This window comes from Hyperolius riggenbachi, chromosome 4 (genome assembly GCF_040937935.1).
Source record: "Hyperolius riggenbachi isolate aHypRig1 chromosome 4, aHypRig1.pri, whole genome shotgun sequence".
Classification (NCBI taxonomy): domain Eukaryota; kingdom Metazoa; phylum Chordata; class Amphibia; order Anura; family Hyperoliidae; genus Hyperolius; species Hyperolius riggenbachi.
This window is the reverse complement of record NC_090649.1, coordinates 621,942-646,358: the sequence shown is the minus strand read 5'-3', so window position 1 is coordinate 646,358 and position 24,417 is coordinate 621,942. Positions and strand designations below refer to the sequence as shown.

Here is a 24,417-nt window from a genome sequence, read left to right as displayed (position 1 = left end):
AGTCCTGAGTCCAGACTGCCGGTGACACTGAAGGCGTCACCCAGCGTACTCTCACAAACATGCACAACATTATCAAAAGCATTTGCATAACATGACATTTTTAGCATGAGTGTCCCCCGCCTGAAAGTCAGAATTGTCAGAGGGAATCCCTGCTGTCAGCTCTGAGCTCATGCGGCTGGCCATAGGGCATGTAATGGCCAAAGAATGTACAGCGTTTCTATCACAATTATCATGGACACATGCAATTTCATTAGTAATAACAGGTGCAGAAAGAGATAAAAGACAGTCAGTTGCTGGTACATGTAAATCTGAGGGTACCTCCCGCCCAGCGGCGTTAGGTACAGTAGCAATAGCAGGTAAGGGGTTGACATCTCCCTGGTTTCCCAAAGGCTTGTACAGTACCTGGTTGTCAGGGAGTCCTGCTGGGAACTCCTGCATATCAGCAGAAAATTCTGAAGGGCACACAAGCGTGCCTAGATCAGGGCCAAGCACAAGAGGAGAGGGAATCTCGGCAACAGCCCGCTCTGGAAAACCCACCCCCCATCCGGCCTTCTCGGGGTCTGGAATAACAGGGTTGTGTCGGTTGGGCCTGACTCCAGTCAGGGTGAGGAGCTTTTGTGGGAGAATATCTTCCTCTGTGGCAAGGTCGGAACAGACCAAGGAAACATCTGCTTCTGGAGCACTGGAGCAAAAGATGATCTGGTCGTCCACTGGAGCACTGTGACGATTTCTGGTACTGTAGAGCATCTCTGACACGCTGACAGGCAAGGCAGAGGGTGATGCAGGTGACGGGTCAGGGTTGCTAGCCATCTTCGGGCTAGGGACGGTCGTTCTCTCCCTCTTGGGACAGAAGAACTGTATGTGGCCTGTCTTGCCACAAAGATTACACGTGCGAATGGCAGGTGTGTCAGACTGGGATGCAGCAATAGCAGCAGCTGCAGGTCTCGGTGGCACAAAGCTCACTGGACCAGGAGGAGCGAATGCAGTAGGCTTACCTCCTTCCAAGTCTTGGGACAGTGTTCTGTGACTGTCCAGCACCAGAGTTCTCTGGCTGTCAGGTACAGGAACCTGATGGTACGCCCTCTCAGAGGTGCGCACAGGAAAGTCTTGTTCCGTGCCCTCTCCCATGGAAGGAAGATTTGTTGTGGGGGTCACGGGTAGAGGTTCGCATCTCTCCACCGAAACACATAGTGAAGAGTGCTGATTCGATTGGGTTAGCTGGGCCAACTCCAATTCACGCTGGAGCCGTAGCTCTTCGATCTGGAGATCCCACTGGCGCAGACGCTCTTGGTGCCCTGCTTTCAGCAGGCGCATCTTTGCCTCATGCTGGAGTCGTCGCTCCTTGGCCTGGAGATCAAACTGGCGCATCCGCTCTTGGTGCTCCTGGTATATGCGCAGATCCTCGCCGGTCAGGTTTGCCAACCACTCCGGGGGTATCAGGACTGCAGGGAATAGAGGCATTAAGCAAGGTGGCGACAAGGATTCCATCTCTGGAGTAATGCCACCAGCTCAGCCTTGTTTGTGCTGCAAGCAGCAATGCCGTGCGATTCGCAGAGGGCTTGCAAATCAGGAACAAACCAATTCTGGTGAACCTGAACTGAATCAGACATTCAGAAGAGAAGAGTACAAGAAAGAGTAGGATATAGCAAAGAAAAAGTTAGGAAATGTAGACCAATCTATTCGCTATCAATGTGTACCGTTTTGTGCCCAGAACTTCGGTTCTGCAAGACAGGATACTTAGTGACCACTGTCTTATTGTTCTGGTTGCAAAGACTGAGTTTGTCAGATCTTTGCGCTCTGATTTCCCAAAAGCTGGCTATGCCTGGTTTTGGGGTGTGCTATCACCACCACTGCCCACCAATGTGACAATCCAGCCCCGCGATCCCGTCGAGGTCTGCTCCCGTTAGCGTACGCAGGAAGTACGGGCGCAGATGGACAACGAGACCGGTTGCTGGATCGTCAGAGGGAAGAAAAAAAAAGGGCGACAGAGCGTGCCAATCCTGTCTAATCTGCTCCCGTTAGCATACGCAGGAAGTACGGTGAACAGACTGACAATAAAGATTGGTCGCGCAGCTGCCGACAATATGTAATGGGACAAACATCCACCGATCCTGTATTACTAGGCCACTGTTGCCATGCAGGTCTCATGCAGGCATGGTCGGAATAGCCAATTTCCGTTTCCGGCCCAATTCCGCATTCCGCCATATAGAAATTCCGTTACCGTTCCATTCCGACGGTATACCGGGTCAGTTCCGCGGAATTCCGACTTATACGGAATTCCGTCGGAAAAATTTTAATCAATCTCTCTCTCTTTCTCCATATTATGCAGTAGGGAATTGCAGATTTTCAAAACAGCTTATATACCATAGCTGGGATTTGAACCCAGGACCTAGTGTGTAGCAGATATCTGTCTTAACCTCTAGACCATGACCCACACTACATGCTAAAGCTGGCGGTAGCATAAACCATACTTCCATTATGATCAATTCGATAGAAAAAGTAGCATAATTAAGGATTTGTACATTTTGAACTATTTGTGGAGGAGGAGGAGGAGGAGGAGGAGGAGGATTTTTTTGTGCTATTCCGGAAAATTCCGTCGGAATTATAACATTTCCGCGGAATTCCGTTCGAGAGGTATAGGAATTCCGATTTGACTACCGGAATCGGAATTAACCTAATTCCGGCCGGAATCACGGAATTCATAATTCCGCGGAATGTTTCGAGCATCCCTAGTCTCATGCACTAGAGACTGCTGGAGGCAAATTCATTGTGTGCATAGTAGACGGTTAAGATTGGTTGGAGGTGCCCATACATGTACAATTCTGATTGTATATACAATCAGTAAACTAAAAATATCGATTTCGCGCTGGAAATCGGGTAAATACACTGCCACCACTGCCTGATTGGATGAATTGAGCAGACAGTCTCCAACTAGGGCGAAGAGACCCCAACGCTATCATAATACGGTAGCCAGCCCAATCACATTCAACACGCTCCAGACACCGTTCGGGGAATAGTCACTTCCGACTGCTTAGAGACTGTGAGCAATGTGACGTTAAAGAAAGGTTACTGGGTCCCTATATGATGCAATCTCGAATTGTATTTACAATCGATACAAAAGTTATCGATTTCGCACAGGAAATCTGGTACTAGCTAATCCTAGAAGGAAGAAACGGTTATTTACAACGTAGCTAGCAAATCAACAATTTATAAGCAAATCATAAAACAATGCGGTAGTATGACTGACTCTTCAGAGGGCAGATTCGTTATAGCAGTAATCAGATGACCAGAAAAGGCACACGACTGAACGATAAAATCGTTAGTTTATTTTTAAACTACATACACACAGCTTATTTTAGAACAGATTGATTTGACAGAGGGAAGAGAGGAAAAGAAACAGAATGTCCGATTATATACAGTTCAAATACTGTTATTGGTAGTCCATGCGGCAATCGCAAGTCTTTGGCGAAAGTCAAAAAATGGCGGGTGCCATGCGGCCAACAGGCCTTTGTTAGAAATAGTTCCAAGATGGAGGTTTTGGCCCGTGTCCTTGCGGGCTGCCAGGATGTTACTTGGCATCAGATGAAACGTAAAGGACCTTGACTTTTGGGTCATGTCAGTTTTGTTCCTCACTGTAGGTGGGAGGAGTTATGACACATACAAGTCCAGCCTTGTAATTTGAATAAGGCAGTGCCCCCTTAGGCAGGGAGAGGTTTTGGGCCAATTTATATTTTTGCCCGCTCTCAGCATGCCCGTAGGTAATATCAAGAACCCGAATGAATATTCACAATCAGCGTAAGTGTGTGAATCTGCTAATACCAAACACGAGGAGTCTGGATCGCTAACAGCACCGTCCCCCCCTTTCACCTTACTGGCACTGGTTCCAAAAGATCCAGAGGGCTGAAAATCTCTCAGGACCAGTGTCATGTGGAATCTAATAAACTCCGTGATTTTGAGGGAACTGCGATCTTGGGAACACCAGAAATATTACCAACCTGTGCCTATTTATTAAATATAGTTTCTAAAGTTTGTTGAATCTTTGGGTGCCGCCAGATGGCGTGATAAGGATCATTCCTGTCTCCTTTCAACTCAGGCCACAAGGCAGCTAAGTGTCGGACTCCTGCTGGGTCGGTTCCTACCAGTCTGGAGAAGGACAGTGTAGGGGTGAGATTTCTCCCTTTCTGCCTGGTTGGGGGTCCCTGAATGCCCAGGAAACACTTTGTCACATGGAGGTGCGAAAGCTGTAATTAGAAGCTACCAAAGAGCCAGGGTTTGTTAGCAGCCAGAGCGTAAGAGAAAAAATAAGGGGATTTTAAACCAACAACTGCCAGTTTGGTTGGTTTGCGAAGAACTGGCGTTCGTAACTCCATGACGCATTCGATATGTCATATCGACGGCGTCACACACCCCACCAGCACCCAGCATTTATCCCTTCCTCCCTTCCACCCCACCAGTGTTTCCTACATTGCCAGCATTTCCCACCCACCACAACATTTTCCACCCACATATACCAGCCTTTCTCCCACCCCATCTGCACCCAACGTTTATCCCTTCCTCCCACCCACCCCACTAGCACCCAGCATTTATCGCTTCCTCCCTCCTATCCCACCCGCACCCAGCGTTTATCAATCCCACCCCACCAGCACCCAGCGGGGGAACATGCATTTATATCTTAGGTAACATTTGCTGTATTTCATATATGTGGAGTAATATGTCCGTCTCACATGTGTCGGAGGTAATATTTTCTGCATGTCACATTCGTGGTAACAGTGTCTGCATTTCACATCCGTGGGAATGGTTTCTGCATTTGCAGTATGTGGCATAACAGTTTCTACATTTCTCATGTGTGGTAATGGTTTCTGCATTTGACATTTGGGTTAATAGTTTCTGCATTTGACATCTACGGTAATGGTTTCTGCATTTTTTATGTGATCGTATCATGCACTTTCTGCAGATTTATTGACTGCAAATCTGTGATATGTGAGACCACCACATCATGGGGGAAACGCTGCATTGTCATATGTTTTTTTTGTGGGGAAATGTTGCCTTCTTATATTACCTTTAGGTTTTGGAAAAAAAAACTCAGGCCCCTTTCGAGTTACAGTGTTACATTACAATTGTACAATTAAGTACGACCACATCATGGCCATGCCCATTTTCCAGCACCCATGTTATGGCCACACCCACTTTTTGCCAACCTTTCTCCTTGGTTCCCTGGATCTTTTAGGATCCTAGCAATGCACCTGGAGAAAAGTATGGAATGGGGGAGCAGCGTATGGAATGGGCGAGCAGAGTATGGAATGGGGGAGCAGAGTATGGGTTGAAGGAACGTAGTTTCGGGATGGAGAAGCATAGAGTAGAGGTGAGGAGCAGACTATGGAAAGAATAAAGGAGGTATTCTTGGATATTCTATTTACAATACACGTGTGTGGAAGTTTCTTTGTGGTGGGGTGTACATTGATAGACATATCTGTCTTGCAGGATTTCCTGGTATGATGGACCTCTTTCTTCTGCTGGTTTCTGTGCTTTTTGAGGCTGGCCTGGGAGCTCCCCGATCTGGAGAGAGGTAAGTTCTGAGGAGAGATGATTATTACCCCAGCATGTCCAGCTATGCCTGGTGCCGATGACATGGGAAGAACCAGTTGCAGAAATCTCCAGCATGTAATATCATGTGGGATCTGTTCAATGACTCTCATCACCCAAAGAGGAAGACTCAGGAAGGCCCATGTTAAATCAGGGATTTTGTTGTTTATAAAAACAAAGTCTTTTGGAGACCAGAATAAAATGATCCATAGCTTTGATATCTTGATCGCGTAGCAACCAATATCGACAACTCCCATTCTCCCCACAGCAGGGCCCAAGCTATGTGAGGAAATAAAGTCATCAGATATTTAGATCACTCGATTAAAATCTCAAAACATTCAACATATAACATATCCCCCTGTTTATAGAAGTTAAATCATCTATTAAAATTACTTTCACTTCTATAAATACATTTTTGTATAATTTATCATTCTCAAAAATGTAGTTAAATTGTAACAAAATCATATTCTATCATCTTTTATTGATAATTACATTTAAACTTTGCTACCTCTAACTTTTTAGACAAACTAATAACAATTCTTTAATTCTAATCATTTTCATTTTTCACTCATCCTATTTGGAAAATGTATTAATTTGTGTATAACAATATATTATATAGAGAAACGTAACCTTTGTTTAAACTAATTGCATTTCTATGCTTCTCTATGTCATATATAACTCCATATATCCCTTGTGAATAAACTCAAAGGAGAAAAAACTTTTAACCACTGCCTTGCTGGACTTAACAGCAAACCTTCTTTGTTCCTCATGTGTAATTGAATCAGTGTGTGTTAACCCTTTCACTTCTTGTTGTACAGAAAACTTTACATTTGGCAAAAAATTAAACCAATACCTTTGTACTAAACATGCAAGCATGATAACAAATCTAAACTTTCAATTTCATTATTTTTTTCTTCCATTTTAAAATGATCATAACAATGTATATAATCCATTGGATCGCCTATTAATGTTACAAAATAATAAAATGTGTTACCTTCCAACTACTGATATCATTAAGATGTTATTCATTCATCTTGATGGAATTCTTATCACTTCCCTATCCCAAATTTCATTATGTTATATCTCCTTCAAAAGTTTGTATTATTGTTTGGGAATTTGTAATATATTCAGTTTGAGCTTTCAAACATATCCTAACCATTTAAGGACATGGTACTGATGCAATGTGTATAATAACACCTTCCCATCATCTGATTTACATTGACATTTTATTATGCTATCTATCTAGCCCTTTGCTCTCTGACAAGCCTTATTCAAATCAGATTTCAAAGTTTCTTAATACAACCCATTAGTTATAGAATCAATGACTTGGATATAAAAAAAACTTTCCTTAGAGAACCTTTTCTGTTCTTACCAATATTTTTCTCCTAAACTTTTGACTATTTTATGAAAACATCACATATAACTGAACCCTGTTCTGTAACATAAACAAAACATAAACAATTGAACGTAAAACACCAAAACAATAATTCTTCCCCATGTGTGTCACATAAGTTGTATGTGGGTAGAGAGATTAGATTTCACTTCTCCAGTTCAGTACTCCGTTTATGAGAAAAAAAAAAAACTTCAAGCACTTCTGTTCATCCCTTTATCAATGGAAGCATGGAATTTCATCTCAATTGGCTCATTAGCTTGTGAAAGCCTCGTAACCTCGCCATCTCTGCATGTGACCTTTTTTTCGTCAATGGATCATTAGAGATAAAATCTATAACGAGAAATGCAGCATCATACTCTTGTCTCAAAAAATAACTTTAAACCTTTGTTCCACCTTTGAACAAACAAAATATACTCATATGACATTGTCTAAACGATTGCAATCCCTTGAGGACTAGCAACATACAAAGTTCATCTAATTTATCTAATAAACATAAGTCTCATAACCTTAGATAAACCTAATCAAACTTTAATAAAAACCTACAATGTCATCTTAAAGCATCCCTCACACCTTATCGTGAGGACAACAAAATATCTTGTCTTATGTAAATATATAATAGCATGTTAATATGTGTGTGTGCATTTACATAACATGCTAATCTCATGTGTATATGTGTCATTATTAGTCTACCTGCTGTGTGTGTGTGTGTGTGTATGTACAGTGTGTGTGTATGTGCAGTGTGTGTGTATGTACAGTGTGTGTGTGTGTGTGTGTGTGTGTGTGTGTGTGTGTGTGTGTATATACAGTGTGTGTGTGTGTATATACAGTGTGTGTGTATGTACAGTGTGTGTGTGTATGTACAGTGTGTGTGTGTGTGTGTATGTACAGTGTGTGTGTATGTACAGTGTGTGTGTGTACAGTGTGTGTGTATGTACAGTGTGTGTGTGTGTGTGTGTGTGTGTGTGTGTGTGTGTGTGTATGTACAGTGTGTGTGTATGTACAGTGTGTGTGTGTGTGTGTGTGTGTGTATGTACAGTGTGTGTGTATGTACAGTGTGTGTGTACAGTGTGTGTACAGCAGGGCCGGGCCGAGGCATAGGCTGGAGAGGCTCCAGCCTCAGGGCGCAGTGTAGGAGGGGGCGCACAATTCATTCAGCTGTCATTCTTAATTGTGTTTGAAGCAGAAATAAATAAGAACAGGGGATACATAGCAGTGACTGCAAGCCAGATAACTAGATATTAAGGTGTTGGGGAGGTTGTGGGCCCTGTGGCCCTCTTAGTCTAATAGCAATCAGTGTGTGACGACTGGGGTGGCAGGGATGGAGGGGCGCACTTTGGTGTCTCAGCCTTGGGTGCTGGAGGACCTTGTCCCAGCTCTGGTGTGTGTGTGTGTGTGTGTGTGTGTGTGTGTGTGTATGTACAGTGTGTGTGTATGTACAGTGTGTGTGTATGTACAGTGTGTGTGTATGTACAGTGTGTGTGTACAGTGTGTGTACAGTGTGTGTGTGTGTATGTACAGTGTGTGTGTGTACAGTGTGTGTACAGTGTGTGTGTATGTACAGTGTGTGTGTGTACAGTGTGTGTGTGTGTATATGTGTGTGTGTGTATATGTGTGTGTGTGTGTGTGTGTGTATGGTGTGTGTGTATAGTGTGTGTGTGTACAGTGTGTGTGTATGTACAGTGTGTGTGTATGTACAGTGTGTGTGTACAGTGTGTGTACAGTGTGTGTGTGTGTGTGTGTGTGTATGTACAGTGTGTGTGTATGTACAGTGTGTGTGTATGTACAGTGTGTGTGTACAGTGTGTGTACAGTGTGTGTGTGTGTGTACAGTGTGTGTGTGTGTACAGTGTGTGGTGTGTGTGTGTAGTGTGTGTGTGTGTGTGTGTGTGTGTGTGTATGGTGTGTGTGTATAGTGTGTGTGTGTATAGTGTGTGTGTGTACAGTGTGTGTGTATGTACAGTGTGTGTGTATGTACAGTGTGTGTGTATGTACAGTGTGTGTGTACAGTGTGTGTACAGTGTGTGTGTATGTACAGCGTGTGTGGGTGTACAGTGTGTGGTGTGTGTGTGTAGTGTGTGTGTGTGTGTGTATGGTGTGTGTGTATAGTGTGTGTGTGTACAGTGTGTGTGTATGTACAGTGTGTGTGTATGTACAGTGTGTGTGTACAGTGTGTGTACAGTGTGTGTGTATGTACAGTGTGTGTGGGTGTACAGTGTGTGTGGTGTGTGTGTGTGTGTGTGTGTGTGTATGGTGTGTGTGTATAGTGTGTGTACAGTGTGTGTGTGTGTATGGTGTGTGTGTATAGTGTGTGTATAGTGTGTGTATAGTGTGTGTGTGTGTGTGTGTATGGTGTGTTTTTTTTTTCACATACAAATAAATGACTTTTACACAAAAAATTAACTCATTACCTCCCACACTCCCCATTTTTTTTTTTTTTGTAATTAAAAAAAAATTCAAAAATTTACAATTAAAAAAAATATATAAATAGTTACCTTAGGGACTGAACTTTTTAAATATTTATGTCAAGAGGGTATAACACTGTTACTTTATAAACTATGGGCTTGTAATTAGGGATGGACGCAAAACTGAAAAAAATGCACCTTTATTTCCAAATAAAATATTGGCGCCAAACATTGTGATAGGGACATAATTTAAATGGTTTTATAACCGGGACAAAAGGGCAAATAAATTTCATGGGTTTTAATTACAGTAGCATGCATTATTTAAAAACTATAATGGCCGAAAACTGAAAAATAATTATTTTTTTCCCCACATTTTTCCAATTTTCCCATTAAAACACATTTAGAATAAAATAATTCTTGGCATAATGTCCCACCTAAAGAAAGCCTAATTGGTGGCGGAAAAAACAAGATATAGTTAATTTCATTGCGATAAGTAATGATAAAGTTATAGACGAATGAATGGAAGGAGCGCTGAAAGGAGAAAATTGCTCTGGTGCTCAGGGGGTAAAACCCCTCAGTGGTGAAGTGGTTAATCACTGATCACATGTTAGACTGAACACACATACTGACTCTCAAAATATATTTTTACCTTATAAAGTATTATAAATCATCTCAATTCATTAATACCTTTGATAAACAAGCCTTTTAACTATAGTCATCAGCTACTAAATTTACCTTACACATTATACCTTTGATTCTAATTCTTAAGCCAATCAAGATTGGTGCAATCGTTATTTGCAACAATTCAGATTTATTTAATCAAAATTAAACCATATCCCTTTATTTCACAGTAAACCCACTAAGAATACCTCCCGACTAAACCTATAACTTAAAAAAAAACTCCTTTTAACAACTTTTGTGTAAATCGATTGTTACAATATCTGTTTGTCATCTATGGACACAAGCAATCACATCTTACTTATGAATGCTGACCCCTACCACAATATCCTCATCAATCATCTAATACAGAAACAGATATGTTTATCATCCAGCTATGATGACTAGCAATCCTATGCAATATCATTATAGGCTCATTTTAATGAATTAACATTTCTTAATATCAATTATGACATTCATAACTCTATTTTATGCTTTTTATCAGTACTCAAATGACAAAATAGGACAACAACTCTAAAACTTGAATGAACTTTTTCATAACATATATAGCTTGCAATACAAATACATTTAAATGAACTTATGCAATGATTTTATACTCCAATTGAGGTTTAAGCAAATGATATCTGTAACATGAGACTTGCTGCTGTAAAGAGGACATGCCATTTTCTTTTTCAGGGTTGCAGGCTGCGCTTCTATTAAACCACTATTACAGATATATTTCCTTTTTATATAAAGTGTCACATTCATGGTTTATACATTTTCTTTTACACAAGTTGCCAATTAGACTAAATATGAAACCCTTCCTTTACTTATAGAAGCTAGTATGTTAAAGAGACACTGAAGCGAAAAAAAAAAATATGATATAATGAATTGGTTGTGTACTATGAATAATTACTAGAAGATTAGCAGCAAAGAAAATATTCTCATACTTTTATTTTCAGGTATATAGTGTTTTTTCTAACATTGCATGATTCTATAATATGTGCAGATTACACAACACTCAGCATTCAAAATGAGTCTTTCAGAGCAGTCTGTGACGTAATGAACTCTCCTCTGGCAGAGGAAAAGTAAACATTTCAATTACAGTTGAGATAATAAAAGTCAGATAACAGCCCTCTCCACGACTAACTTAGTCGGAGAGCTTAATAGCTTTTTTGCATAGAGATAACAACTGGAGTTTCTCAACTCTTCCTGTACTGGAAACAATTAGACTGATGTATCTGATCTTAATGTTTAATTTCTTAGCTGTACTACACATACAAATCATAATATCATAATTTTTTTTTCGCTTCAGTGTCTCTTTAAGCTTGCGTCTATGATACAATTACATTTTGATTACACTATCAAAAGCTTCCATGTAAACCATGTTTTCCCACGTTTAGCTTGCAGCTCTCTAAACAAGAATGTCTCCATTTACAACCACTGACAAAGTCTGCATCCTGTCTGCCACTAAACATGCTTTCTACATATGAACAAGAATGAATAACCAGTTTGTTTAATGTGGAGCTGAACTCTTGCACAGGACACAAGGATAACATACCAGAAATGCACCCTGTGTATTGAAAGAGTTTCGCCATGTAATTCTCCCTCATTTGTGTCTAATCACTAGTTGTAATTTGATCTCCCCCCGTGTCACATGACTGCCATGGCAGATAAGCCCATATAAAGCACAGGCTGTAAACAATATGTCTGCTTCCATGAAACAGGAAGTAGAAACAGTGCAGATTTATTGCAGTATTTGTATCAGCTGTAACAAAGAAATGTTTTTGTTTAAAGGTTATTATGCTGTTATGTATCATTTAGAGTAGAGAGGAGTTCTGATTTCAGGTCCACTTTAATTAAGGTTTATAGGAGGACACCTGCTGGTGGACATTGGAAGCTCATACAGTTCCTGGCACATAATACCACCAGCAGGTGAAACAAAATATCGCATTGTTCCTGAAAAACACGTCATATTGAATGTTCTTGGTCTGGTAACTTTTCCTCTTCTCCAGACAGGAGGCATTAGAAAGTGTCCCGGTCCTCAATCCCTTCACCACAGGGCCCCATCAACTTAGGTGAGTCCTTTGTGAGGGAATCTTGGGGTTCAGTAAGTGACACCTGGAAGATGATCTGAGGGCAACAGACAGTAGGCTGATGGATCATGGGAATTTCTGTGTAATGTCTCAGATCCCAAACAAGGAGTCCTAATAGTGGACGGACATTAGACAGCAGAGATGGGAGGGGCTTGTGTGCTGTATTGGGGGATGGGGATGTGTTGTGGAAAACAATAACCTCTATGGGGGGCGCATCTAAATGCCAATGTTCTTCAATGTTCTGCTGTGCAGTTTTCTACAGGAATATCTACAGGAGGAAGATCCTCTGGAAGAAAAGACTTCCGACTTGAAAAGAGAGACTGGTGAGTATTTGTGGTAAAAGCACAGCTAGGCACACACCCCAAAAGGCAAATGAGGGACCGTCACTCAGGGGTCATGGGATGGGCCCCATTTTATGATGCTCTTATTAACAACACTAGGAGTCCTTGTACAACGAGGATGGGAGGTGTGGGAAGCGTTGTGCTTCTTCCTTTATTCATAAGACTCTTCATCAGGACTAAGTTGCTCATCAGCCGGTTCATCATAAATAAGTCCACACTGGTGTGTTCTCAATTTCCTCATCACGGGATAACTTATAAGAGGGATTTATCTTCCCCTTCCACCTAACTCGAAAACTTTGTAGGAGGTCCTTACCTCTCAGTTCCTTATTGCTAAAGTTTCCCACAGTGCAACTTATTTCCCACTTTCCCTGTAGGTGGAATCTGTCCCCAACATCCTCATCTCCAGGTGTCCTCATAGGTGGAATCTGTCCCCAACGTCTTCATCTCTGGGTGTCCTCATAGGTGGGATCTGTCCCCAACGTCCTCATCTCTGGGTGTCCTCATAGGTGGGATCTGTCCCCAACGTCCTCATCTCTGGGTGTCCTCATAGGTGGGATCTGTCCCCAACGTCCTCATCTCTGGGTGTCCTCATAGGTGGGATATGTCCCCAACGTCCTCATCTCTGGGTGTCCTCATAGGTGGGATCTGTCCCCAACGTCCTCATCTCTGGGTGTCCTCATAGGTGGGATCTGTCCCCAACGTCCTCATCTCTGGGTGTCCTCATAGGTGGGATCTGTCCCCAACGTCCTCATCTCTGGGTGTCCTCATAGGTGGGATCTGTCCCCAACGTCCTCATCTCTGGGTGTCCTCATAGGTGGGATCTGTCCCCAATGTCCTCATCTCTGGAAATGCTCTGTGTTATATGAATGCATAACAATAATATTGTAGGACATTAGGCTATGACTATGGTAGGATTAGACTGTGAGCTCCTGTGAGGACAGTCAGTGACATGACTATGTACTCTGTAATGTGCTGCAGAAGAGTCAGTGCTATATAAATACATAATAATAATATGGTAGGACATTACGCTATGACTATGGTAGGATTAGAGTGTGATCTCCTCTGAGGACAGTCAGTGACATGACAATGTACTCTGTAATGTGCTGCAGAAGATGTCAGTGCTTTATAAATACATAATAATAATATGGTAGGACATTACGCTATGACTATGGTAGGATTAGATTGTGAGCTCCTCTGAGGACAGTCAGTGACATGACTATGTACTCTGTAATGTGCTGCAGACGATGTCAGTGCTATATAAATACATAATAATAATATGGTAGGACATTAGGCTATGACTATGGTAGGGTTAGATTGTGAGCTCCTCTGGGGATAGTCAGTGACATGACTATGTACTCTGTAATGTGCTGAAGGAGATGTCAGTGTTATATAAATACATAATAATAATATGGTAGGACATTACCCTATGACTATGGTAGGATTAGAGTGTGAGCTCCTCTGAGGACAGCCAGTGTCATGACTACGTACTCTGTAAAGTGCTGCAGAAGATGTCAGTGCTATATAAATACATAATAATAATATGGTAAGACATTACACTATGACTATGGTAGGATTAGATTGTGAGCTCCTCTGGGGATAGTCAGTGACATGACTATGTACTCTGTAATGTGCTGCAGGAGATGTCAGTGTTATATAAATACATAATAATAATATGGTAGGACATTAGGCTATGACTGTGGTAGGATTAGAGTGTGAGCTCCTCTGAGGACAGCCAGTGTCATGACTACGTACTCTGTAAAGTGCTGCAGAAGATGTCAGTGCTATATAAATACATAATAATAATATGGTAGGACATTAGACTATGACTATGGTAGGATTAGATTGTGAGCTCCTCTGAGGACAGTCAGTGACATGACTATGTACTCTGTACAGTGCTGCAGAAGATGTCAGTGCTCTATAAATACTTAATAATAATATGGTAGTAGGACATTAGACTATGACTATGGCAGGATTAGAGTGTGAGCTCCTCTGAGGACAGTCAGTGACATGACAATGTACTCTGTAATGTGCTGCAGAAGATGTCAGTGCTTTATAAATACATAATAATAATATGGTAGGACATTACGCTATGACTATGGTAGGATTAGATTGTGAGCTCCTCTGAGGACAGTCAGTGACATGACTATGTACTCTGTAATGTGCTGCAGACGATGTCAGTGCTATATAAATACATAATAATAATATGGTAGGACATTAGGCTATGACTATGGTAGGGTTAGATTGTGAGCTCCTCTGGGGATAGTCAGTGACATGACTATGTACTCTCTCTGTAATGTGCTGCAGGAGATGTCAGTGTTATATAAATACATAATAATAATATGGTAGGACATTAGGCTATGACTGTGGTAGGATTAGAGTGTGAGCTCCTCTGAGGACAGCCAGTGTCATGACTACGTACTCTGTAAAGTGCTGCAGAAGATGTCAGTGCTATATAAATACATAATAATAATATGGTAGGACATTAGACTATGACTGTGGTAGGATTAGAGTGTGAGCTCCTCTGAGGACAGCCAGTGTCATGACTACATACTCTGTAAAGTGCTGCAGAAGATGTCAGTGCTATATAAATACATAATAATAATATGGTAGGACATTAGACTATGACTATGGTAGGGTTAGATTGTGAGCTCCTCTGGGGATAGTCAGTGACATGACTATGTACTCTGTACAGTGCTGCAGAAGAGGTCAGTGCTCTATAAATACTTAATAATAATATGGTAGTAGGACATTAGACTATGACTATGGCAGGATTAGAGTGTGAGCTCCTCTGAGGACAGTCAGTGACATGACTATGTACTCTGTAATGTGCTGCAGAAGATGTCAGTGCTATATAAATACATAATAATAATATGGTAGGACATTAGATTATGACTATGGTAGGATTAGAGTGTGAGCTCCTCTGAGGACAGTCAGTGACATGACAATGTACTCTGTAATGTGCTGCAGAAGATGTCAGTGCTTTATAAATACATAATAATAATATGGTAGGACATTACGCTATGACTATGGTAGGATTAGATTGTGAGCTCCTCTGAGGACAGTCAGTGACATGACTATGTACTCTGTAATGTGCTGCAGACGATGTCAGTGCTATATAAATACATAATAATAATATGGTAGGACATTAGGCTATGACTATGGTAGGGTTAGATTGTGAGCTCCTCTGGGGATAGTCAGTGACATGACTATGTACTCTGTAATGTGCTGAAGGAGATGTCAGTGTTATATAAACACATAATAATAATATGGTAGGACATTAGGCTATGACTATGGTAGGATTAGAGTGTGAGCTCCTCTGAGGACAGCCAGTGTCATGACTACGTACTCTGTAAAGTGCTGCAGAAGATGTCAGTGCTATATAAATACATAATAATAATATGGTAGGACATTAGGCTATGACTATGGTAGGGTTAGATTGTGAGCTCCTCTGGGGATAGTCAGTGACATGACTATGTACTCTGTAATGTGCTGCAGGAGATGTCAGTGTTATATAAATACATAATAATAATATGGTAGGACATTAGGCTATGACTGTGGTAGGATTAGAGTGTGAGCTCCTCTGAGGACAGCCAGTGTCATGACTACGTACTCTGTAAAGTGCTGCAGAAGATGTCAGTGCTATATAAATACATAATAATAATATGGTAGGACATTAGACTATGACTATGGTAGGATTAGATTGTGAGCTCCTCTGAGGACAGTCAGTGACATGACTATGTACTCTGTACAGTGCTGCAGAAGATGTCAGTGCTCTATAAATACTTAATAATAATATGGTAGTAGGACATTAGACTATGACTATGGCAGGATTAGAGTGTGAGCTCCTCTGAGGACAGTCAGTGACATGACTATGTACTCTGTAAAGTGCTGCAGAAGATCTCAGTGCTATATAAATACATAATAATAATATGGTAGGGCATTACACTATGACTATGGTAGGATTAGATTGTGAGCTCCCTGAGGACAGTCAGTGACATGACTATGTACTCTGTAAAGTGCTGCAGAAGATGTCAGTGCTATATAAATACATAATAATAATATGGTAGGACATTACACTCATTACACTATGACTATGGTAGGATTAGAGTGTGAGCTCCTCTCAGGACAGTCAGTGACATGACTATGTATTCTGTGATGTGCTGCAGGAGATGTCAGTGCTATATAAATACATATTAATAATATAGTAGGACATTAGACTATGACTATGGTAGGATTAGAGTGTGAGCTCCTCTGAGGACAGTCAGTGACATGACTATGTACTCTGTAATGTGCTGCAGAGGATGTCAGTGCTATATAAATACATAATAATAATATAGTAGGACATTAGACTATGACTATGGTAGGATTAGAGTGTGAGCTCCTCTGAGGACAGTCAGTGACATGACTATGTATTCTGTAATGTGCTGCAGAAGATGTCAGTGCTATATAAATACATAATAATAATATGGTAGGACATTAGACTATGACTATGGTAGGATTAGAGTGTGAGCTCTTCTGAGGACAGTCAGTGACATGACTATGTACTCTGTAATGTGCTGCAGGAGATGTCAGTGCTATATAAATACATAATAATAATGTGGTAGGACATTAGACTATGACTATGGTAGGATTAGAGTGTGAGCTCCTCTGAGGACAGTCAGTGACATGACTATGTACTCTGTAATGTGCTGTAGAAGATGTCAGTGCTATATAAATACATAATAATAATATGGGAGGACATTAGGCTATGACTATGGTAGGATTAGAGTGTGAGCTCCTCTGAGGACAGTCAGTGACATGGCTATGTACTCTGTAATGTGCTGCAGAAGATGTCAGTGCTATATAAATACATAATAATATGGTAGGACATTAGACTATGACTATGGTAGGATTAGAGTGTGAGCTCCTCTGAGGACAGTCAGTGACATGACTATGTACTCTGTAATGTGCTGCAGGAGATGTCAGTGCTATATAAATACATAATAATAATATGGTAGGCCATTAGACTATGACTATGGCAGGATTAGATTGTGAGCTCCTCTGAGGACAGTCAGTGACATGACTATGTACTCTGTAATGTGCTGCAGGAGATGTCAGTGCTATATAAATACATAATAATAATATGGCAGGACATTAGGCTATGACTATGGTAGGATTAGATTGTGAGCTCCTCTGAGGGCAGTCAGTGACATGACTATGTACTCTGTAATGTGCTGCAGGAGATGTCAGTGCTATATAAATACATAATAATAATAATATGGTAGGACATTAGACTATCACTATGGTAGGATTAGAGTGTGAGCTCCTCTGAGGACAGCCAGTGACATGACTATGTACTCTGTAAAGTGCTGCAGGAGATGTCAGTGTTGCTGTGAAATTAATACAATATCTTCCTCTGTCTCTGGCAGTTATCTTACGCCTCTTCCTTCTACATGACTTTGATAAGAGTGGACTTCTTGATGGTTTGGAGCTCATGCGACTTCTTAGTGGAGTCCTAGCCAAAATTCTTCTGAAGGAACCTGCTGAGGATTCGGTAAATATTTAATTTCAGTCAGAGAGAACTCTGTTCTTGGCTGAGCTCCGGAGGGAACAGAAGGGGATTTGTGAGGGGCCACAGGAGGAGATGGGGATTTGTGAGGGGCCACAGGAGGAGATGGGGATTTGTGAGGGGCCACAGGAGGAGATGGGGATTTGGGAGGGGCCGCAGGAGGAGATGGGGATTTGGGAGGGGCCACAGGAGGAGATGGGGATTTGTGAGGGGCCACAGGAGGAGATGGGGATTTGTGAGGGGCCACAGGAGGAGATGGGGATTTGGGAGGGGCCGCAGGAGGAGATGGGGATTTGGGAGGGGCCACAGGAGGAGATGGGGATTTGTGAGGGGCCACAGGAGGAGATGGGGATATGTGAGGGGCCGCAGGAGGAGATGGGGATTTGGGAGGGGCCACAGGAGGAGATGGGGGTTTGTGAGGGGCCGCAGGAGGAGATGGGGATTTGTGAGGGGCCGCAGGAGGAGATGGGGATTTGTGAGGGGCCGCAGGAGGAGATGGGGATTTGGGAGGGGCCACAGGAGGAGATGGGGATTTGTGAGGGGCCACAGGAGGAGATGGGGACATGTGAGGGGCCACAGGAGGAGATGGGGATATGTGAGGGGCCACAGGAGGAGATGGTGGCCAGTTCTCATTGAACTTTGATGCGAGTCACAACAGAGTCCTGTGTTGAAGTCAGAGAGGATGGTGTGTCTGGCTGATGTCCTGAGGGACCACACAAGAATTCTGAAAGATGATAGGTCCACAGGAGGAGGTGCTGGCCAGTTAGGTTCTCAGCAAGCTTTTGTTAGAAATGTATAGATGGTCCAGGGATCCAGGAAACTTCTGCACTATTCTCAGGCTTCCTACTATTGAGGTATCTATTGTTATGACTCCAGGTGTCCTCTAATGACTGTAGATGAGCCATACTGTATACGCTGTATGTAAGATCACACACTGGATTGTGCTAGTCACCTGCCTATGCTGGTTACACTGTATGTAATTTCACCAGGGCCAGATTTACCATAAGGCACTTTAGGGACGTACCTACAGGCGCCTGATGTTGGAAAGGCGGGTCACTCCCCTCCCCCAGTGCCTCCCTCCTTCCCTATGCAGAGTCTTGAGCAGAGAGTGAGAGGTTACTATCCCGGGTCTCAGCATTCCACTGACCAGATCTCCCTTCAGTCAGGGGCACCTCTAGCTACATAATACTGAGGTTCCTCTAGCTGCCTAATACTTGGGGGCGCCTTTAGCTGCTTAATACTGAGGGTACCTCTGGCTACTTAATACTAAGAGGCACCTGTAGCTACCTATGACAGGCAAGGGAAGTAAGGGATCGGGGACAGCCAGCACACTTGTGTGGTTCAGCAGGTGTTTGTAGGTTCAAGGAGGGCGGAGTCTAAGGTGCCAGGACATCTGTGCCTATAGGCTCCTCTGAGGTAAATCCGGGGCTGAATGTCATATTGTATATGCTGTATGTGATGTCACACACTGAATGGAATATCACTGTGGTTGTTGTCTGTGTTGCAGGTTGTTTCTCTGGTAGATGAGATTTTAGTCAAACAAGATGTCAATCAGGATGGACTCCTCAGTGCCCAGGAACTTGTCACGCCCCCAGCCTCTACAGCAGAGGAGATCCCTTCTCTTCATGTTGCTCTTCCTGTTCCTCCAGGGGCCCAGCCTGCAGCTTCTGCTTTAGAGGATCCTATGGACATTAAAGCTGAAATTCCTGAAGCCTCTGAGAAGATGACAGAAGCAGAGGGCAATGACAAAGATCCAATCAATGAGGCCATCCCTCCTTCAGCAGACGTAGAGACTGACAATGAGGGGCCTGGAGTGGTCAACCATGAAGATTTATCAGTGGAAAAGGCTGAAGAGGAAGAGGAACCAAGTGAAGATGATGTAGATAAGCAGGAGATTCAGGAAGAGATTGTAGCTGACAATGATATGTAAATGTTCTTCTCCAATAATGCCCTGATATACTTGAGTATGGTCTGTACTGTGCTTTCCACCAGTCCAACCAGTAGCCATTACATCCAGCAGAAAAAGCCTCCACGTTCAGTGCCTATCCAAATTGTCTGAGCACAGAGGTTATTGAAAGAAACGGCTGCCAGATTGGCAGACATGCTAGTCTCATTTCGTGATGGACTGTTTGAATCTTGGAAATATAAGCTCCATCCACTAACCTGTACTTCCTAATTGGCAAGACTGAAGCCTCACTTCCTGCAAAAAGAGCGGACAACGTACCCAATCTAGAGAATATGGAAATTGCAGAGTGAGGGCTCTGCTCAGCATGTATGACAATCACTGAAATGTCCAAGTATAGATAGTTATGGTGGGACTCCACACTGCTCAGCCAGTCCAAGTTTAAACTGCATACGATTTACATTAAGCTGGCATGTGAGTCAGAAGTCAGAGCATCTTATGGACCTCCTATAGTCACCCTGAGGATGGGATTTGACATGGTTTTATTGATTACTATGAATAGCTTAAACATTGGATTACAAGTGTGGAACGCCGACAATATTCATCTCTGTCCAGCTGAGAAAAGCCCTTAAACAACAACAAAACTCAACTCCTCCTATCCAACCACTGAACTCAACCCCTCCTATCCAACCACAGAACTCGACTTCTCCCATCCAACCACAGAACTCAACACCTTCCATCCAACCACAGAACTCATCCCCTCCCATCCAACCACAGAACTCAACTCCTCCTGACCAACCAAAGAGCGCAATCCCTCCCATCCAACCACAGAACTCAACTCCTCCTATCCAACTACCAAACTCAACCCCTCCCATCCAACCACAGAACTCAACTCCTCCTATCCAACCACAGAACTCGACTTCTCCCATCCAACCACCAAACTCAACTCCTCCTGTCCAACCACAGAACTCAACTCCTCCTATCCATCCACCAAACTCATCCCCTCCTATCCAACCACCAAACTCAACTCCTCCTGACCAACCACTTTCCAAGAACTTTCTCCCTTCTATACAACCACCCCTATCCAATCCCAGCAATCTGCTCCCAGAGCTGAGGAGGCGGGGGACCGCAGGGGTCACATTGTTCCGAACATGAGATGCTTGGGACTCTGATTCCTCACACCAGGCCTGATATGGAGATAAAGGAGGAGGAAAGTCTTGTGTCTTCTGGAGAGAGCTATTTCTATTTATTAAAGTGTTGGAAGCTGAAACTGTGATTATTATTGCAAGTCACCAATCAGGTCTTCTCCTGTAGCATGGGGGAATAAAAGGGAAGGTGTGATTGGTTACTGTAAATAGCCAGTTGTACCAGCATAGAGTTTTCTAAAATCCTTTGGAGAAAAATAAACAGAAAATATAAAATAAAGAAACATTCACTAGTCTTTATTCCATCTGTGAAATCAGCTTGTTAGTAAAGATTAGACGTCCCCTCTTCCACCTACAAAGATCCAGACCTAACCCTCCCCTACCTACAGGGGTTCAGACCTACCCTCCACCATCTACAGAGATCTAGACCTAAACCTCCATCACCTTCAGAAGTTCAGACCTAACCCTCCATCACGTACAGAAGTTCAGACCTAACCCTCCATCACCTACAGAGATTCAAGCCTAACCCTTCACCACCTACAGAGGTTCAGACCTAATCCTACACCATCTACAGAGGTTCAGACCTAACCCTCCATCACCTACAGAGGTTCAGACCTAACCCTCCACCATCTACAGAGGTTCAGACCTAACCCTCCACCACCTACAGAGGTTCAGACTTAATCCTCCACCACCTACAGAGGTTCAGACCTAACCCTCCTCCATCTACAGAGGTTCAGACCTAACCCTCCACCATCTACAGAGGTTCAGACCTAACCCTCCACCATCTACAGAGGTTCAGACCTAACCCTCCACCTTCAACAGAGGTTCAGACCTAACCCTCCACCATCTACAGAGGTTCAGACCTAACCCTCCACCACCTACAGAGGTTCAGACCTAACCCTCCACCATCTATAGAGGTTCAGACCTAACCCTCCACCATCTACAGAGGTTCAGACCTAACCCTCCACCATCTACAGAAGTTCAGACCTAACCCTCCACCACCTACAAAGATCTAAATAGATCCAGACCTAAACCTAATCCTCCACAGGGGTTCAGACTTAACCTTACACCATCTACAGAGATCTAGACCTAAACCTAACCATCCTCCACCTATAGAGATCTAGACCTCGTCCTCCCCCACCTGAAAAGATCCAGACCTCACTGTAACCCCACCTACAAAGATCCAGGCCTAACTCCAAACTTTCTCCCACCTACAGAGACCCAGATCTCAACCTTACTTACCTATAGAGATCCAGACCTAAGCCTAACCCTCCACAGAGGTTCAGACCTAACCCTCCTCCTCCACCATCTAGAGATCCAGCCCCCCACCTACAGAGATTTAGACCTAAGCCTAACTGTCCTCCACTTACAGAGAGATCCAGAACCCCACCTACAGAGATCCAGACCTTACCCCCCCACATACAGAGATCCAAACCTAACAACAACCCTCCCCCACCTACAGAGATCCTTACCTCACCATCCCCATCTACAGAGATCCAGACCTCACCATCCCCATCTACAGAGATCCAGACCTTACCCCCCCCCCTACCCACCTACAGAGATCCAAACCTAGCAACAACCCTTGCCCACCTACAGAGATCCTTACCTAACCCCAACACTCCCCCACCTACAGAGATCCAGACCCCCCCCCCACCTACAGAGATCCTTACCTAACCCCAACACTCCCCCACCTACAGAGATCCTTACCTAACCCCAACACTCCCCCACCTACAGAGATCCTGACCTTACCATAACCCTTGTGTCATGGCCGAACTGTGTGTAATCATGTATTGACTCTCATTTTTAATCCAAAGTTAGGACAGTCCCCCTCCTCCCTAACCTCAGGCTCTCCTCTCAGCGCGCCCCTCCTTCAATTATCAGTGGTTGGCAGCGGGCGGCGGAAGGATTACATTCCTCCCTGCGTTCCAAAGCTTCCTCTAAGTGTCTGACGCTACTTCCTGTTTAAACAGGAAGCAGCATAAAACACTTACAGATGGACCGCCCGCTGCCAACCACTGATTATTGCAGGAGAGGAGCGCTGAGAGGAGAGCCTGAGGAACTGTCCACCCTCCCCACCGATGTGCTGCCACGCTTTCCTCTCATGTTGCGACCCATCCTGCCCTCCCCCGCGGGAGCAGAGGCTGCATCCCCGATTGTTACGCCCCTGATCCCAAGGGCTGTTTACTCTATTTGCACTTTTTAGTAAATGACCAAAACTAATTTTAATGCAATTACCTGTTTCGAGTCTCCCAGAATGTATCTGCCCTCTGAAGAGATGTTACCCAGAGAACTATGTTGTTTTATACAATTAGTTTGTTGTGTTCTCATTTCCCAGGTGTAGACTAGTCAGAAGGGACGGATTCCCCCTTTATCACTGAATCTGTGACAGCAGTTTTTACTGTATAATTGCATGTGGGATTGTGTGTACAAACCCCTCCTGATCCGTCAGTAGGAATGGTCTGAACGGTTCGCCGGCGGACAATTCCAGCCGCTTTCATGCAAACGTTCTTATCAAATATTTGCGTTCGTATTTAACATTTAAGTCAGACTTTAGTGGTTAATCGCCAAGCTCCCATATGTGCTGGAAACGCCAGGGTGTTGCAGGGTATGTGAAGGAGGATAGTGAAAACTATTATTTTTTTTTAAAAAAGACCTTGTAGTTTTTGAAAAAAAAAAATCAGTGCTAAAGTTAGAGGAAAAAAGTCGCCATTTAAATGTGTGTATATATATAGTATATATATACACATGGCCGGATTTCAGGCAAGGCTACAAGGCCATGGCCTAGGGCACCAGGAAAGCAAGGGGCGGGCTGTGGGTAGTAGTAGCACTTAGCCTGCTAAACATTCATCCTGCTACAGAGTTTTCACATAGCGCTGGGCGGCTGCCCACAGCTGGAAGTGGCACTCGGGGGAGGAAGGGGCAATAAAGGGCACTTACAGTAATCTGTGAGCTGTCACTCACAGAATGTGCCGCTCGCCAAAGAGCTTACAATCTAATACCTGCCTTTCCTTCACTAACTGTCCTTATAGGAGCCAGGATGCTGTGTGGTTGGTTTAGGATGCTGTCAGTCTGGGGGCAGTTGGTAATGGTGGCCTTGGGCAGTAAAAAGTACAAATCTGGCCCTGTGTGTGTGTGTATATATATATATATATATATATATATATATATATATATATATATATATATATATATATATATATATATATATATATATATATATATATATATATATATACACACTGTGTGTGTGTGTTTGTTTGGAGTGTGGAAAATAAAAAATGGTGTGGGGTCCCCCCTCCCCAGCCTCTGTAACCCCTTGTCCCCCATGCAGGCTGGGATAGCCAGAATGT

The 24,417-nt window shown here is 43.1% G+C and overlaps 1 protein-coding gene across 3 annotated transcripts in view; it reads left to right on the top strand.

The window, feature by feature from the left end:
* Positions 1 to 21,192, top strand: part of CGREF1 (cell growth regulator with EF-hand domain 1) — a 53,424-nt gene extending 32,232 nt beyond the window's left edge. For 2 of the 3 annotated variants that reach the window (XM_068279789.1, XM_068279790.1), the window contains exons 2-6: positions 5,482 to 5,566; positions 12,050 to 12,112; positions 12,383 to 12,453; positions 17,880 to 18,004; positions 19,527 to 21,192. In XM_068279789.1, the coding sequence (XP_068135890.1) occupies positions 5,493 to 5,566; positions 12,050 to 12,112; positions 12,383 to 12,453; positions 17,880 to 18,004; positions 19,527 to 19,949 (756 nt within the window). In that variant the 5' untranslated portion in view covers positions 5,482 to 5,492 and the 3' untranslated portion in view covers positions 19,950 to 21,192. The remainder of the gene's footprint in view (positions 1 to 5,481; positions 5,567 to 12,049; positions 12,113 to 12,382; positions 12,454 to 17,879; positions 18,005 to 19,526) is intronic. The other variant, XM_068279791.1, reaches the window with a different exon arrangement.
* The last annotated feature ends 3,225 nt before the right edge of the window (positions 21,193 to 24,417 follow it).